The 18,653-nt window shown below is 35.0% G+C and overlaps 1 protein-coding gene across 1 annotated transcript in view; it reads left to right on the top strand.

Moving 5' to 3' along the window:
• Window positions 1-18,653, top strand: part of LOC138712179 (uncharacterized) — a 98,026-nt gene that overhangs the window by 73,523 nt on the left and 5,850 nt on the right. Inside the window, exons 19-24 of the mRNA XM_069843674.1 lie at window positions 1,535-1,558; window positions 4,217-4,243; window positions 6,464-6,493; window positions 10,301-10,327; window positions 13,228-13,248; window positions 18,139-18,213. Coding sequence (XP_069699775.1) covers window positions 1,535-1,558; window positions 4,217-4,243; window positions 6,464-6,493; window positions 10,301-10,327; window positions 13,228-13,248; window positions 18,139-18,213 — 204 coding nt within the window. The remainder of the gene's footprint in view (window positions 1-1,534; window positions 1,559-4,216; window positions 4,244-6,463; window positions 6,494-10,300; window positions 10,328-13,227; window positions 13,249-18,138; window positions 18,214-18,653) is intronic.

Raw genomic sequence — 18,653 nt, 5'->3', positions numbered from 1 at the left:
TAATAATAATAATAATTTCTCACAAAGAAAGGGAGACATCTACCTAACAGACCAGGTGACCATTCAGAATAATCTTTCTGTATATTATTGATTTCTTGTAAATCAACTCACAACCGCTTCTACTTTCTTGAGATTCGAACCGCTATAACTCCTTAAATAGTGATCATCGAGCGTGTGTTCACATGATATTTTTTTGTTCAAAATGACCTATAGAACTGTTTCCTAAGCGCGGGACAAACTTCATGAATTAACACCTATAGGCTATATACTTTTAGGCCTTTCGATGTTATGACATTAAATGTCAAGCCCATAATTACACAAACTATGGTACTATTGCTTTCCTTTAGTGTTATTTGTTAACAAGTTGTGAAATGTTTTGAAAATATTAATGAAACTATCATAATTTTTGTTTTGTGATATTTAATAAAAATGACGATCTATTTCTGAAATATCCTGTATACAGAGTGAAAAGTAATTAAACCGACAAACTCCGGGAGGTTGTATGGGACACCAAAACAAACGGTTTTCTCTAATATCATATTTTCTTCAGATGCTTCATTAAACCGGCAGAGGACGTATGCGTTCTTCAGTCCATGGCTACTCTACAAATTCATATTTTGTTCTACGTCTTGACCCAGTGCAGTGCTTTATTAAACCGGTAGAGAGCGTATGCGTACTTCAGTTCATGACTACTCTACAATTCACATTTTGTTGTGCGTCTTGACACAGTACAGTGCTTTATTAAACTGGCAGTGGGCGTATGCGTCCTTCAGTTCATGACTACTCTACAAATTCACATCGTATGCGTGACTACTTGAACAATTTCCAGGGAAGTGGATTGGCAGAGGCGGTTCTGTACCTTGGCCGCCCCGATCTCCTGATTTGACTCTTTTGTTTTTTGTGTGGGGACAGATGCGTAATCTTGTTTAGGCAACCCCAGTTGAATCAGAAGATGATCTGGTGGCCCGAATATTTGCTGCAGCAAGGGAAATAACCGATAATCCTGAAGTCTTTCACTGCGTTAGACAATTCATGTCCCGCCGATGTAACCATTCGTGTACAGGTCAATGGAGATATTTTTGAACATCTTTTGCAGTAATTTTAGTATGTACATGTTTTTTAACATCTTTTGCAGTGCTTTTGGTGAGTAAAAAAGTTTTGTATGAGACTCAAGCAATAAAGCATGACAATGGTTTGTGTTACATTAAGATTTGGTGTCCTCGCGTAATAGTGCCTCACAGAACAATATGATATTAGAAAAAACTGTTTGCTTTGGTATCCCATACAACCTCACGGAGTTTAATCGGTTAATTACTTTCCATCTTGTATAAGCGAACAATGATAGGAAATTGAAAAATCGAACGGAAATTAGTAATTAATATGTAATTTAACATTGTATCAATACACTACTTCAGTAATAAGAATAAGAAAAGTACTCGTATTATTATGAAGATGACTACATGAGATTTCTTTTAAATTTAATATTAATGACTGAATCTTATAGAAATTAATTTTTATATGCTTCCTCTTACAGAGAAAATATATGGGGCGTATGTCGGTGAGTATCAACAACGTTTGTTAAAGTCCTATGAGTAAGATCATTAAAACCACATTAACTGAAGAGTGGAAATACGAAAGGTGCCAAGTTCACAAATTGTGAAAATATTCAGTTATTGCTGTAAAAATATAGTATTATTTGAGGCTAATTTTCCTGTAAAGACGCTAAGTTCAACTCATATTATTTGTAGTTCCTACTAAAGGATGACAGTGGTGTTATGTCTAGTCCTCGAGATAAAGGAGTTGTTAAGGTCTGTGACACTTTTAATGACATAGAAATGTGGAAATCTGTCAGAGTGCTAAAAAAAAATAAAAGGAAAAAAGCTTGAAGATAGAAGCAAAGTCGGTCTTGTTTCCTTGAGATTGAGTACTAAGAAAAAAAAATGATCTGTTGGCTATGTTACCATATTTCAAAGCAGAACATACTCATTTCTGTAAGGACATATTAGGTGTATCTTAATGGCATTATATTGCTGAGGGTGATAAGTGTGTAACACATTGCAATATAACACCTTTCTTCAGAAAAAGGATAGTGGAAACAACACTTTCTTGATTGTATCTCACTTTTGTTTGTTTAAAATATATTATAACTAATGATGAAACCTCTCCTTCCTTGAACACGCGGTTGTCTACACTTCAACAATACAGTGTGGCTGTCTCTGAACTCTGCACAGTGGTCAGATGTAAACAAGATCATGTTTCAGACGTACGGGCAGAGTATATTTCGGTGGAACATAAACATTGCGCACTACCTGTTTGGAACATTAATTTGGAGTGAAATATAGCCAATGTAAAGTTGTTAGTACAATTCAACTAAAGCTTACATAGCCTATATTACAAAGACTTAATATAATGACTTAATGTAATGACAATGTAATGACAATAACACTGCACTACAGGTTAGAAATAGACTCGCTCACTTACTACCGCACTGGACACGTAGCACCACAGTTCAGCACTGTTGCTATAACGAGACGGTACAGAAAACAATTCTACCCTCTTCCCTCTGACGTCATGTATAATATCCGAGTCACATACACACTGGTATCGTGTTTACGAAGGAATTATTTTAGCTCTAATTTATAACACAATATTTTGTTTCTAATTATGACAATACAGTTCAGTAATATCTGTTCTTGGTATTTAGTACTATGTGTTTTCAGAACATATTTAGGCTACACATAATATAAAATTTTTCTTAATTTTCTCAAAACATACGTTTTTTAACTTACATGCTTTCGTATTTCCACTCTTCAATTCTAGATTCATATCAGTTCAGTGACGTCAGAAGACAGAGATTTAAAATGCATAATACCAATAATTCTTGATTTATACGAGCAATAAGAATAGGACAAAAGGAGGAGGGCAAAGTAATATATTATTATTATTATCATTATTATTATTATTATTATTATTATTATTATTATTATTAAAGATAGGAATTTACCCACAGAGACTATAAGGTTAGGTATGCATAGAGTGTTCGTTGTTGAAAGAGAGAGTGAGTGTAGCTAGCAATGCAGGTGCATGAGTACCTGTTAGGGAACTCTACCTGGTATAAGCAGACTGAGATTGTAGCTTTATATGGTTAACCAATCAACGAATCGCAATGCAATGTAACGAAACCAATTGCCGGAGTACAATGCTGAACCCTACGCACGAGAAATATATCCTCATTCAATTGCTGAGATATACAACACATTTCAGTTGTAACATGGACATACCTCAGGCTTCACGTCATTCATGACGTAACGATAGTTAAGCACAACTAACCTAATATCCTCATGTTGTGGTATAAATTCCTACCTTTGGTTATTACCAATATTTCTTTCCAAATCAAATTATTTTGTGCTAGAGAAAATTGTACTATGTGACCAAGCATTCGTGTCGACGATGTTATTAATTCTGAATTGTACACTTTCTACTTAGTAGGTATATGTATATATATATATATATATATATATATATATATATATATAGCCATACATAATATATTTATATTTTTTCAAAATTTGTCGGGTAAAGTTAGGCGCTCACTTACCGGAACGGGTTCATTTGGCGCGTTCGAATTTTTATTCTTTGCACTATTTTAAATCGAGCATCGCCCACTTCGCCTCTGTGGGCATGACCGAATTCCGTCCAGAAATCTATACGGATTTTCATACGGGGCAAGATCGAAATAAAGAAAGTCATGACAACGTATTGCAAGACCTCCAATCGTGGAAATATTGAAGCCGTAAATGAAAAAGAAGTCGCAAAACTTGGGGCTTATTTTACTTTTTTATTTTTCCAAAGCTGATGCAATTAAAAATACCTCCTCAGAGCAACTCACTTCATTTCCTGCTTTAGTTCAGAACACTACAAGAAAATAGTGTTCTCGCTCTATCGGTAAATAACAACACTATTACATGATCAATTCGGAAATGCAGACAAGGGAGCGATACTATAATCAAAATTCGAACGCTCCGAACGAATTCGTTCCAGTAAGTGAGCGCCTAATTTAATTGAATGTGTTCGCTAGTTTTATATAGGTTACGTATGTTAATATATTTAGGAAATGGTTTGTAAATGAAACTTATTTCTGTCACAATGTGTTTCATCAACACAACGGACTGGTAGTAAGAAAACAATGTTAAGCCTATTGTTTATATATTTTCAGCACTACATAGTACACTGATTAAAGGAAGTGAGTAATTTTTCTGTTTTCCTCTATCAGTTTTAGAATATACCGTCAACGGGGGCATCATTAGCCCATTGAGGGTAACTTTGGCCCAACTGAGAATATGCATTTGAATTTTAATCTCTCATAAATTGTGGTATAACTTATTAGTTTCAATTGTATGCCTATTGTGTAAATAACAGTTTCAGCGGTAAAACACTTCAACCAATGCTTTCAGAACTTACCTGTAGGCAGCAACATTGTTTTAAGTAAATCATCTATTTAGTAGTTATGATATTCTGAAACATTGTGAAACGGTATTTTCAGCAGAACAATTTTGGTAAGTACCAAGAAAGTTAGTAAATATGATTGGCAAAATAATTTAAGTTTGAAATTTAATACATTACTTGTCGTATTGATTATATTTTCAAAGAAAAAGGAAAGACTGAAGTTCTGATATACCACTGGGATAACACTGACCCATAACACCATAGCTTAGATTATGTGTTTTCTGACAACTAGGCCTATATAACATAATTATAACATTTTATGATATTCTGCGTAACACCATAAAAATAAACTCAAAGATAACCTCAATGCAAAACCAGGCCGGCCAACAATATTCACAAATGAAGAAGAGAATGTATTTGCAAAACATCTCGAAAAGATAGCAGAATTTGGATTTCTAATGGGCGAACAAGATCTGCGAGTGACAATAAAGAGTTAACTTGACAAAACAGGACGCACTGTGACTAATTTCAGGAATAATATGAGCCGTTCAGAGCAGAAGTGGTGTAAGTCAAAATTGGGTAATGAGGTTTAAAGTAAAAATTCTGTAAAATACAATTAATATGTCCTTCGTGCTATCCACTGATTACTAATAGTTTAAATAAATTCAATATTAATTGCTACTTTGCACTGTATTTTACAGAATGTTTACTTTAACCCTCATTATCCATTTTTGACTTACATCACTTCTGCTCTCAAGGCTCATATATCTGGTTACGAGAGGGAAAAACTTTTTATAAAATTTCATCCTAATTTGACAGATTATGCAGCAATATTGCAAAGGATCGTGCAATCATTAATGAAGAGAATATTATCAATGCATATAATAATATAATATAAAATACATAATTTCCATTATGACGTTCAATTTGTGTGTTTTCCTTATAAAATGTGCACGGTTCTTAATTAAAACGTCATGTATAATTTCAATGCATTTTATCATATCAATTGGGTAAAGGAGCACTCATTTTGGGATTACACTTGCCCAAGATGATCCTAAATACAATGTAGGTTACTATGCAAGTTGGAAAGTTGGGACAAAGTTACCCCATGTCAAGGTAACATTGACCCAATATTAAACAAATTATGAACTCAGATAAACATAAAGCAACATGTTTGAAATGCTTATTACTTCATACAGAACTTCTTCTAAAAAAGTTTCATTAAAATAAATGAGCAAATACATCGATTACAAAAGTTTATTTTTAGAATGGTTAAAAAATGGGGCCAATGTTACCCCAATTGACGGTACTATTTTTAATTTTCCTCCTGACCCTATAGGCTACATCTGGAGTGTATTTTATAAATATTTATTTTATTGATAAATTATTATGCCTATTTGAAATACTTCATATGCTTATATTTGATCGAATTAGTTATATAAGAGCTCGGCCATTTTACATGTAGTGATTTTCTAAATTTGTTATTGATTTACTTTTTAACATTTACCTCAAAACTAATGTGAAATACGTTTATGATGTGTGAATTATTCTAACTTCACCTTGTCTTAAGAAATTAACTTGAGTTTTAGTTGAAAAACAAGTTTAAGAGGTTTCCTTTTAATTTGAAGATATTTTCATTTTGTATTCTAAAAAAAGTGAGTGTATGGCGCAAGTAGTCATAATCCGTTTATTTATTTATTTATTGCAAAATCAAGTTGGCTTCTGTTTGGGAATATCGCGTTCATATCATTAAAAACAAATAACTCTCAAATTTAGTGTTAACTGCCCCTATGCATGAAAAAATTAAAAACAATTTCATTTTATGGTACCGGGATTTACTGAAACTGACCTAAATAGTTTAACAAGATAATCTATTAAATTTGTATTATTTGCTCATAATTTTGTTTGTTCTGTTAGGCGATTTTAAGAATTTTCCTGTTTTATAATCATGTGTACAATATCTTTGATTTCTACTCGTATATGTGGGATAATTTAAGTAACATTTTATATTTTTCAGATTCTAAGATAAATCCGGGACTTGCAACAGGTAAAATTAAATTTGATTATTAATCTTGATAATATTTACATGATTAAATATCCAGGTACTTGGAACACTATTTTACAAGAAGCATACTAGAGTTACATTTACATTCTACATAAACACTTTTCGAATTAGCCTGTAGAATCCCTGTAGGGCAAGGGCCTTTTGACTGGCAAGGTGACTGTTCTGGCATTCCCGTCATAAACACTACGTTCTCTAAGTTGTCTTCGTAAGAATCATAAAGTAATTATCAACAGAAGGTTCACAAGCGTCTTGATAAGTACAAGATTCTATTACAATGTTTATATAATACGGTATATACATATATGTAATACAGAGTGAGTCAGCCAGGGCTAGACCGGCGTCAGCGGAAAGTCGTATGCGTAGTAACTGCTGCACCATCGCGGTGATCAGACCTCTTGCTCGTGTACGTTTCGTGTTTAGTTACGTAAATACGTTCACACAGTAAGGGTGCAGCTGTATACCTTACATTTAGAGTACAGTGGTGTGTTCATTATGAAATGTAGTCTTGAAAAATCGAATGCTTTTGCCTATAAATCTGTGTTTGAGCACTTGATTAGGCATCCGATGGTCTTCTAGTCGTGACCCAGCCAATTTTATCTATATTGCTTTACTCTGTACTTCAGTTTAAATAGTATTTACTTACTTAAAATGACTTTTAGAGAAGCCGGAGGTTCATTGCCGCCCTCACATAAGCCCGCCATCGGTCCCTATTCTGAGCAACATTAATCCAGTCCTTGCCATCATATTCGACCTCCTTCAAATCCATTTTAATATTATCCTCCCATCTACGTCTCGGCCTCCCGAAAGGTCTTTTCCCCTCCGATCTTACAATGAACACTCTATATGCATTTCTGCATTCGCCCATACGTGCTACATGCCCTGCCCATCTCAAACGTCTGGATTTAATATCCCTAGTTATGTCAGGTGAAGAATACAATGCATGCAGTTCTGCGTTGTGCAACTTTCTCCAGTATCCTGTAACTTCATCCCTCTTAGCCCCAAATATTTTCCTAAGAACCTTACTCTCAAACACCCTTAATCTCTGTTCCTCTCTCAAAGTGAGAGTCCAAGTTTCAAACCAAACAGAACAACCGGTAATATAACTGTTTTACAAATTCTGCAGTGCTTGGGAAAAGTGACATAAGTCAGTTTCCACAAACCTTTTTTGATAATTTATTGACAACTTACGGAACATCTGCTCGCTTGAAAAAAGAGACATGAGTATTTCTCCCATTACAATAATTCATACAGAAAAAAATCAAATCGACATAAACCAGAGTAAGTTGTCAATAAATTATAAAAATAGATTTGTGGAAACTGACTTACGTCACTTTTCCCAGGCATTGCAGAATTCTAACTTTCAGAATTTTTGACAGCAGACTAGATGACAAACGCTTCTCAACCAAATAATAACAGACATTTTCCATATTTATTTTGCGCCTAATTTCCTCCAAAGTGTGATTTATATTTGGTACTGTTGCTCCAAGATATTTGAATTTTTCCACCTCTTATCGGCTGTCCAAGACTGCGTATTCAATATACTGTATTCGCAGCTACCCTCCATATCTGGAAACCATCTCCTTTATCCGCAACCTGAGGACGCACCATGCCATGGTGATATATCTTAGAGTGCATTGTTGTAAATATTACCGATCTCGGATTTTATCTCTGCCCGTGAATGGCAGTAGGGATTCGAGCGTTTGTCATGGTTAAGGGCGTTGAGTACTAATACAGCAAAACAAAATACATTTGGTCGTCTTGCTCCCAACAGAACTGTTCTGCCTGTTATTATCTGTGCATTTCAAACTGACGGATCAAGGTCACATACAAACGTACAAAAGTACAAACTACGCACGAGTCACTGAACTGAAAACTGTGAACTGAAGCACTGGTAATCCCGGATGTCCCAGCTGACTTTAGTTGAGGAGAATGGTCCAGGATTGGGGTAAGCATACGTGGAAAATGCAGTCCATTGCTTGACCTTGACCCGCTAATTCGAAATGCACAGATATTATGTGTGTCGCAAATCGCTTCGGGTCTGCAATATTGTCAGAGTTACTGTTATTGTTATTATTATTATTATTATTATTATTATTATTATTATTATGAAGTTACAGGAGAATGGAGAAAGTTACACAACGCAGAACTGACATAATTAGGAACATTAAATCCAGACGTTTGAGATGGGCAGGGCATGCAGCACGTATGGGCGAATCCAGAAGTGCATATAGAGTGTTAGTTGGGAGACCGGAGGGAAAAAGACCTTTAGGGAGGCCGAGACGTAGATGGGAGGATAATATTAAAATGGATTTGAGGGAGGTGGGATATGATGATAGAGACTGGATTAATCTTGCACAGGATAGGGACCGATGGCGGGCTTATGTGAGGGCGGCAATGAACCTTCGGGTTCCTTAAAAGCCATTTGTAAGTAAGTTGTATTATTATTATTATTATTATTATTATTATTATTATTATTATTATTATTATTATTATTATAGTGTTATAGAAGTCTAGTTTATAGTAGTTAGTGCTTTAGTTTCGTAATTACTAATAGTTCAATGTGTTGTAAATTGTGTACTGGTAGTCATTTTAATCTACAATTTTTCACCGATCATATCCAAAGTTAAAAAAAAAAAAAAAAAAAAACTGAGTCGGGAGCTGGTGGCTAATGTATTAAAGTTTATGGTGAATGAAGCAGATCATGGGACTTCCGTATTCCTGTCGCTAAATCACAAGAGAGCCGCAGGCATATCAGAAAGAAAGGTGCGTGTGATAAAACAAGAACTATCCGCCATTGAGAAAGATGAAGTCAATTCGTTTACGACACCAGATAAAAATCGCGAACGTCGTAAGACTGTTACGAATTTGGACGATTTTGACCAGTGAGTAATAAGGAGGAGACAGTGCACGAATTTTACGCATTAAAAAAGTGTGCACCGACCTTAAAGAAACTAAAAAACGTAAATTAGAGGAGAATATTGGGTTCAGAGGGGTGATAGAAGTCTTCGATATGTATTGAAACAATTAGGCTTCAAATGTATAAAAAAATAATAGAAAAGTGTTAGTGGAAAAAGCTGATATTAGAAAAAAAAGAATTACTTTTTTCAGACAAATACAGCAATTCAGAGACAATGGGTATCCTATTGTGTACACGGACGAAAGCTACATATTTACAAATCATATAATCAGTAAAGACTGGAGTGACAATACAAATAAAGGACCGATGGTTCCGTTAAACAAAGGACAAAGACTTAGCCTATAGTTGTAAACGCAGGGAGTGCCGAGGGATTTGTACCTAATGCTTGCGTTAATGTGAAAGGCTAACTCTAGTAGTGGGAATTATGAGCTCTCATACAGTTAATGTTAAAATACTTAGGTACTCAGGGTTAAGCATTTGAGCGAACTTTTTTCACAGACTAGTACAACCGCTGCTTTCACTCTTCCTCTTTACCGCAAATTATGACGTCGCCCACCGGCAGAGATAAAATTCGAAATCTGTACGTATAAGCAATTCCAATTTTATCACTCTCACTCCACATTTTGTGTTATGGCATTTAGTATTTGCGGTTTACGATGTAAATCAATTATTTTGCGCTACCGAAATTTATCTCGATTTCACTTCTAGGCCTATGTACTAGTCACAGGATGTTCAACTCAGATGAAAATAATAGCACTTGTGATTGCTTTTATACACACTTTTCCTGTGACTCTTTAGTGTGATTGTGTTATTTGCAAGATTAAAAGTAGAAGAATAATTTTCATTAAAACAAAATTAATGGTCTTTTCCAGAACAGCAAATCTACAGATCCATCCATGGTAAGTAATAGTATCGTGCATTCCATGCACTGTGTTCGATTCAAGTTTGTCGAGCATGACAAGAACCGAAGTCTGCTTTGAAGAAGCGGATCTGTCTCGCTCGCTCGGTCTTGCCCCTTGTTTGATCTGTGCCCTTTAAGTTCGCTGGCCTCTCCTACACTCCTCTCCCAACCCTTCATGCTTTTAGCTGAGTAAGGATTTTAGAACAAATCTTGTAAAGTTTTATTTAGATGTAAGGACAGGTAATTTTTATTACAAAAATATGATTAAACTTCGGCAGAAATATACGTACATATAGGTTCATCACATTATGTTTTAAAAATACATGACAGTTGTTACTATACCAATAACCGACAGAAAGTAGCTATAATTACATTCTTCACATAATATTCAAATAAATCACAGTTGCTCGGTAACAATATTTGTGTGATTATACGGATAATGAAAGTATTACAGGCACTATGTTCGATTCAAGTTAGTCGAGTTTGACGAAGTTCGACATTCGTCGATGTTCGCTGTGCAGAAGAAGGCCTGTCGTGTTTGTTCCATTTTGTTATAAAAATAATCGCTGTCCTCCACTCCCACCCCTTCATGTTTTAGCATAGACCTTGCGATTAATTGTTTATATAAAATAAGACGAAGTTTGCAATGTCTTGGTTTCCTCTCTCATTTTTGAACATTGCACACTTAAATGCTATCGACCTGGTCCGGGATCGAACCCGCAACCTTGGGCATAGAAGGCCAGCGCTCTACCAACTTGCCAACCAGGTCGACATTTGTGTGAATATTTAGTCATATTAATAATAAGAATAATTACCTATACTAATTACTATGCGTAACTTCGCAAGATATGTGCCTGATATCCTTATGCAGGTAAAGCATAAGGCGCAGGGAGAGTAGAACTAAAGAGAATGGCACCGAACATATGTAAGGAAAGGGGGAAGATTGAACAAACGCAAAGAGAGCTCAGTTCTACAAAGACTCGGTTAACATGAACCTAACATAAGGTCTCTTACCGGTTTTTAATGGACTCGGTTATTTTAGTTTACATGCTTCACTTCCACGTACTGTTGGGATGCCTATGGAGTAGGGCGAAGTTTGTAGTATCTTGATATCCCATCTCATATTAGAACATTGCACGACACTAGTAAGTAATAAAGAAATGGGGTATTGTAAATTTGTAACGCAGTCTCTTTGAGTATGAAGTAGTCTTATTTTGCTCTACAGTAGCCAATTATAAAATATATTTTTTTTTCCATACCGTAACTTATTAGTAGTTACTCTACTGGATTCTATGATATAAACATGATTTAAAATTACATTAGCATGATGTTGCTGTATTTCATATCGTTACCACAGTCTAATATACTATACAGTCACGAAGCTTGGGGTGATTTTTTGCAAATCTCGCGATAGTTGGTAGCCGCTTGGAGCGCTGTGAGTACTACCATGTAACTCGCTTAACCCGATCACGAAGGGCGGCGTTTCAACCATATAAATTAGTTGGAATGCATAAACAGTAATATATGTTTCTCTAAAATGTAGTGTAATTCCATTAATAAAATTTAAAACAATGATTATGAGACACTTCAGACATAATTTACTTGCGAGTTAAGATGTAATATTATTTGTATGGTATGAAAATTACGTTGTTCGTATGTGTAATATCTGCCTTTATTTCGATTAAATATTGCGAAATACTTGTACATTCATTTATGCACGATTCAATAATTTTCAATTGCACCGCACGGATATTCAGATATGTTGAAATTATAGGTTATGTTTACTGTACCAGTTGCCCCTTTCTGTCTAAATTTAGTGATCTCCAATGCCTTGCCATTCATATGAAAATTATAGGTTATATTTACTATATTTAACTTATATTCCTAAATTCGCAATCATACATTATAATTAAGCATAATGTCATGTATGATACCCCGGACATTCAATTTGTCTGTATTTTAATACTACAATTGAGTACTGAATTATTGTATTTATCTACTAGTTAAGAGATGAAGTACCTAACACAATTGTAGGTACACTAATTTCATAGGAGTGGTATGGTAAAGGTTTTGTCTAAAATTAAGGAAGGTAGATGTGCTAAATTGAAATCCCAATATAAATTCTTTTTTATTAAACCTCAAAATAGCTTCCATTCCAAACTTGAAATGTTGGCGCGAACAGATTATGTTAACATGTAAAATTCTCTTCGCATTAAAATAACACAGTTTTGTAATTATTTCTGCAACATATTATGCAACAAGAAGTAAACGGAACTTATAACACATTACACTAAATAAAGCTTAGCAATGATAAGCAATAAAGATATAATATTTCACTGAGTTCCATACACTGAAATAGAAAACCCGAAGGTCTAGATTGAAAACGCATTGACTGTGCCGTATTTCTCATTTTTGTGAAAAGTTCGTTATCGGTTGTAATAACTGTAAATGGCTAAAATACAATAATTTGAATAATAATATGGGACAAGGAGACGTTTTTAGTACCGGTACTATAAATTATAAGAAAAATAGGTTAGAGCTATCCTTCTTCCGAAAGATCCAGGAAGGTGAGTTTATAGAATATAATATATATTTTATGAAAATAATATATAAACCTTATGTATTTCATATTTAAATAGTGGAAGGAAGGTGTTAATTTTTTCAAAAGAACACGATATCGAAAGTACAATACATTTTATGGTCTGCTAGGGAAAGAGTCTGTGATGAGGCGATAGTAGCGATCCTGGTGGTAAGCAACTATCTATGGATGCATATTTCAACTGTTTACGTTTGCATATTTAGTAAGAATTAAGCTTCGTGACTGTATATACTAGACTGTGTCGGTACCATGATTAAACCACCAAGTCGATTAATTCTACTTTGTATGTTCTTTTTCAGAGGCCCTCGATGAGGGACGACGTAAGTATTATGCAGTCAGCATTACTTTAAACACATCAGCTGAAATAGTCTTGGTGACTGAACGGGAATTTGACTTCCAACAACAAAACCCAAAACATTAGCGGTGATTCTCAAATGGGGATCCTCGGCCCTCTGGGAGGCTAAAGAGCAGTTTTAATAGGGGGTCGCAAAATAGTAATGCTAATAATAATAACAATAATAATAATAATAATAATAATAATAATAATAATAATAATTTATTTCAAACCTTAAGCAACATACAGTTGCAATATGTTTCTTAATAGTAGAGGTATGAAACATTCATTAGGTCGTTTCGGAATGTTTATCATGCGCATGCGCCGCAACTTACAGAATGGATAACTCCTCGCTGGCGGACCTGTCGACTTGTATCGATAGGACTATATCATGTTCGAGAAACAAAACACCTCAATTATCCATTCCATAGCGTTATAGTATCGATATCTCATGTTCGAGAAACCATGCATCAGAAGGATTTCAGTAGTGGTGGTGGTAATGGTGGTGGTGACGACGACGATGTCTCCAAGATAAAAGAAAGCGAGTTAGATGTGAAGTACGGTGGAGATCATATTGCCTGTATCGCCTATATAGGAACCAAATGGCACCATTATATACCAAAAATGTATTTATAAACAATACCTATAAGCTGTTAGAATTCCATTATCTATTAAAACCAACACACCTACGAGCATTCACACATACTCCTACACAAACTATCACTCCACCATCTTCAAATGGTGACTTCTCAGGAATACAGTAGTGCGAAAATCGTTCTCCTCTCCTTATCCAAATTCTTTCACGTCAATCAGGTGAGCGTAGATTGAAATGGAACTCGCCTATAAACAGAACACAACTTCATTGTTCATTTCTCCCAAGAACTGTGATTAAATGCAAAACTCAATCTTTCGATATGATGCACCCTGAGCAATTTGAGGCTAATTGCAGGTTTAGCTAATATAAGTCTGCCTGCTTTCATCCTTTTTCTAACCGTTTTGGCATAAATCGGGCGTCCGTGCATGCCAGTAAACAGTTGGGCTACAATCCTAGCTGGCAAGTTGTGCTCCATAAGAACTGTCAACATCGTATGCCTTCATTTTGAGTTGTACTTCACGGACGAACCGATCCTGGTCTTCTGGTATATTCTTGTGTCTCTCTAAAACGTTTTAGGTCATCTTGAATGGTGCTTCTAGGCATATTCATTGCATCTGAGATGTAACGTACACTGCGTCCGTCATCATTTAGAACAAGCAAGGGCAATATGTTACCGCGCGGGTGCTGTATACATCTCTTCATTCCTCCCTTTACAAATATTCTACCTGTTTGATAGTACATACAGTAGGAAAGGCTGAATCCGGTACCATAGCGTTCTAATCAGAGGTGTGTAAAGTGGTGGATTATGGCGAATAAATTATAAGTAGAGCCCGGATGTTAGGCAAAATGCCTTTTCTTAACTGAGTACATGTAAGAAAGACCTATTAGAGATAAACACATTTCCACACATTTGGGGACAATAGGCGCAATTTTTATTTTGACTTTTCTGCCTATTTTAGCTTCCGTTGCCTATTTTAAGGTTAAATGCCTTTTTTCTTTAGCAGCCTTTTTACGTCGTTATTTTACATTTTCTATATGTTTAATGCATTTAAAATAAATCGCACATTAATTATACCAAAAAACAAAAAAGAACGGTTGTACAAATTAAAAATATATATTTACCTCACACAAATATTTGCTGAGAATCTTATTCTCTAGCAATACATATGTTTCCAAGAAGTCGTAAACTTTTCTGTCCGACCGATTTCATCTTTTGTGTCACTTAACAAAGATGTTTGAACAGTATAACTCTCAGTGCTCAGATCACTTCGGGGTTTACCAGCGAAAGAAAGGGGATGAGGGAAGTATTAAAAGCAAGTCTCCAGGTCCCGTTACTGTTGTCGCTGCACGCACAAGTCAGGCGTACTTTGAAATCTCTAATCCCTTCTCACATCCCTCTTTTTGAGACAATACACAGTCGGTTTTTCCCGATCTCTGAAAGAAAGTAGAGATAATCCTTCTGAAATACGTTGTTTTAAGTTTGCTCCAATCATTTCAGTAGAAGTAGAAAGATCTTTTTCCACCATGAAAAAACGTTCTCTCTGACAAGCGACTTACCATGACAGTTGGCAACTTAAAAAAAATCTTATTGTGACATGTAACCAAGGAAAGTGAGTACCGTATGGGATAGTTTATTAAGTAGGCTATTTGTCTATTTTTTGTCTCTTTCCATTAATAATAAATGCCTATTTCACTGCCTATTTTTACTATTTTTAGTGTCTATATACCTGCCTATTTTAACCAAAATAAATGCCTAAATATCCGGGCTCTAATTATAAGTTTCATTTTAATTTCCAAGAAGCATGGGAACAAGACTATTTTGTTATTATAAATAAAGGTGAAGTTCAATGCGTCAACTGTTTAGTTGAGATTTACCTATATAAAATAATATATCACACAATATTTCGTTCTTGAACATAAGGATTTTAGCAAACATAAACTTATAGGTAAGAGTTTAAAACTGAATTCTTAAAAATGGTTTATATTAATAAAAGTAGTTGTTACATGCGATAAGCAATGTGTTATTTTAATTTAATTAATTTCTTTTCTAAAATGGATCTAATTAAAAATATTGCGCATGCACGTCTAACAGCCTATCATCTCGTATCTGCATATCTATAGTAGCAGTATTCATCCTAATATAGATAGACTGTATAGGCGATCTAGAGCTTATAAGTGATTATTTATAATGTGTGATAAGCAATTTCATCATAATTACAAATAAATAATAATTTAATCAAATATTCCAATAAATTAATTAAATAAGTATAATTGTTGTTATAATTAATATTATTTTTATGGATATGAAAAATATTTCCATAGTGACCACATGAATGCCTATATTAAGTATTTGACTTGATTTGAAATATTTAATATAATGGCATGCCGCATTAGTTTTGTACATTCCTAAGCGGAATAGAAGCCAAGTTCATGTAGTGAGCAGCTATATCCGAAAAACTGCGGAACTCGATTATCTGTACCTCCCCTCACTTATTCCCATGCTTGATTTAGAGCAACAGTTCGAGCAACAACTTCGCATTCTTTAAAACAATAAAGTGTGATACACAACACATAAAAATTAAAGAAATAGTGATAATAAAAAACAAAATGGTCGAGAAAAATTCCATAATAACTAAAGCTGAGACATCTAGAACGTTTGTCGTTAAGTTACGTGCATCCAAACTATAGCATAGCAAGTAGAGACAGCGGGAAAGGTCAGTGTACAGATTCTGTAGGCTGTCCTACAGAGCAAACAACAGAGATTAAGGTGTACACTCACATGACGAATAAACTGGAGCTCAGGTCACGTCATCATTACTGGATTGTCGAGTCTGTTGCAGTAATACAACCATACGTTTTGATTACGTCTTCAACTCTTTCATAATGTGTAGCAAAATAGACTGCAGCATCCAGCCGTGTCCACCATCCCATTACAACGGATTGCGGCGGTAGAGGGGCTCCAGGGGCCATTTCACTGAATTTAGTAACCCGACTTGGTGCCTTAAAAATATTTCTTTGACATTCGATATGAAACTGTTTACATCACTGTAGCAGGGGCGAACTTTTTCGGCTATTCTATGTAGCCCATCGACTAAGATAACTTTAGGCTAAAGTAACTGAAGTTCCTTATCTGCTTTTAACATATAGCATCCGTGATGAAAATAATTACATTATCATTTTATATTTTGTCTGTCCATAAGAATGGCATAGGCGTTTGAAAAACTTTGATTATATTTAAATGATCCACTTTCTCACGAATTTCATAGGTTAATAAAGTTTTGTTGGGTCTGTCTGGTGGAAGAATGCCCGTAACGACATCCCAACAAATCGTCCAGCGGCATCTGTGCATGGAAATCCATAGTTTACTATCTCTTATACTTAGTCGTATGCGAGATATAACATCATAATAACATTTCGGTAGTATTTCCGTGAAATTGATTGTCCAGGGAGTTCCCTTTCCACGTATTTTCGCATGAAGCTTTTAAAGTGTGTATTTTCAACGTTATTTATTGGTATATTTACACATACCATCATTTTACATAAATCGTGAAAAAATCTTTTTGTGAGGTACACATTGAATTCTAACTTACATGTGATTCTTGTCCTTCTTCAGTTGAAACTGTCATCTGCTCTTTATGTTTTTTTCATATTGCAATGTTGTGTTACGAATTTACGTTTCGTAGCTTTAATTTCTGTGCTACATAAATTTCATAGGATATTTACCCCACTTACTGCGAAATAGTGTGTGCCTAATTCCTTCATCACCTTGTTTACTGTTGATATATTTGATGATTCTGCAATTATAAATATTATACGTTACGTAATGAAGATAATACAACCCTGGAGGTCTGTTCACTACACAGCGTAAACGTGTTCTGTTGCCTGAGTCGCATGCATATACGCAAACACTCCCCCATCCCTTTATACTATTTACCTTCGACAAACATCGCAATACAGTCAACTTGATATCGTCCTGCAGTCCTAGATGTCTCAGCTTTAATAATAACTTATACATTCTGCACAAAACTGGTGCGTCTCATTATAATGGCTTGTTTACACGTCTCCACTGTAAATAAAAATATTTAATAATGACTATAAATCTCGATTACTTTCATAATATTATATGACAAAAAAAATTGGTGGGCATTATATTACCATAAATACAGATGTTTTTTTTTTTGTTCCTGAATGTAGTATTAAAGATGGGAAAAATAAGTATGAAATTTTACTTTTTATTACCGGTATATTATTTGACTGTATTTTTATGTAACTTTGTTTCAGTACAACCAGGCGGGACTAAGATAATCCCTTCTCTTCGACATCATGATCCTCATCCTTCACTGAAGGAGAGAAGCGGTAAGAAGCTTGCAATAACTGAAGAAATGGATAAGTAAATGCAGAAAAGTTTTGGCCTGTCCCAGGAATCTGTAGAGTAGAAAGACGAAATAAGACCTCTGCGCAAGTGGTATGTGGGAGGGCTAGGGCCAATGACTGCTCTGGTGAGGCATTGGTTGAACGAAGCTACCAATCGCTTGCAGGGAAGGGATCATTTCTATCTTAACACACTACCATGAGCATCTTACTCCTTAGCGGACTCAATCTGATACTGCCCAATACACTCCGGCAAAGATAGACTCCGCCCCCATATGCGCCAAGTCACTCTACAGATTCTTGGGACGGACCACAGTAACTATGGCGGATGAAATATAAAACCATTTGCCTGAAAATAAACTAAGTGCAAAAGTTTATTGATATGTAAAAAAATTACAGGATGTTTCAGATATAAGTACCGATTT

Source organism: Periplaneta americana, chromosome 13 (genome assembly GCF_040183065.1).
Source record: "Periplaneta americana isolate PAMFEO1 chromosome 13, P.americana_PAMFEO1_priV1, whole genome shotgun sequence".
Classification (NCBI taxonomy): Eukaryota; Metazoa; Arthropoda; class Insecta; order Blattodea; family Blattidae; genus Periplaneta; species Periplaneta americana.
The sequence above is the reverse complement of the archived record's forward strand: the minus strand, read 5'-3'. Positions and strand labels throughout refer to the sequence as shown.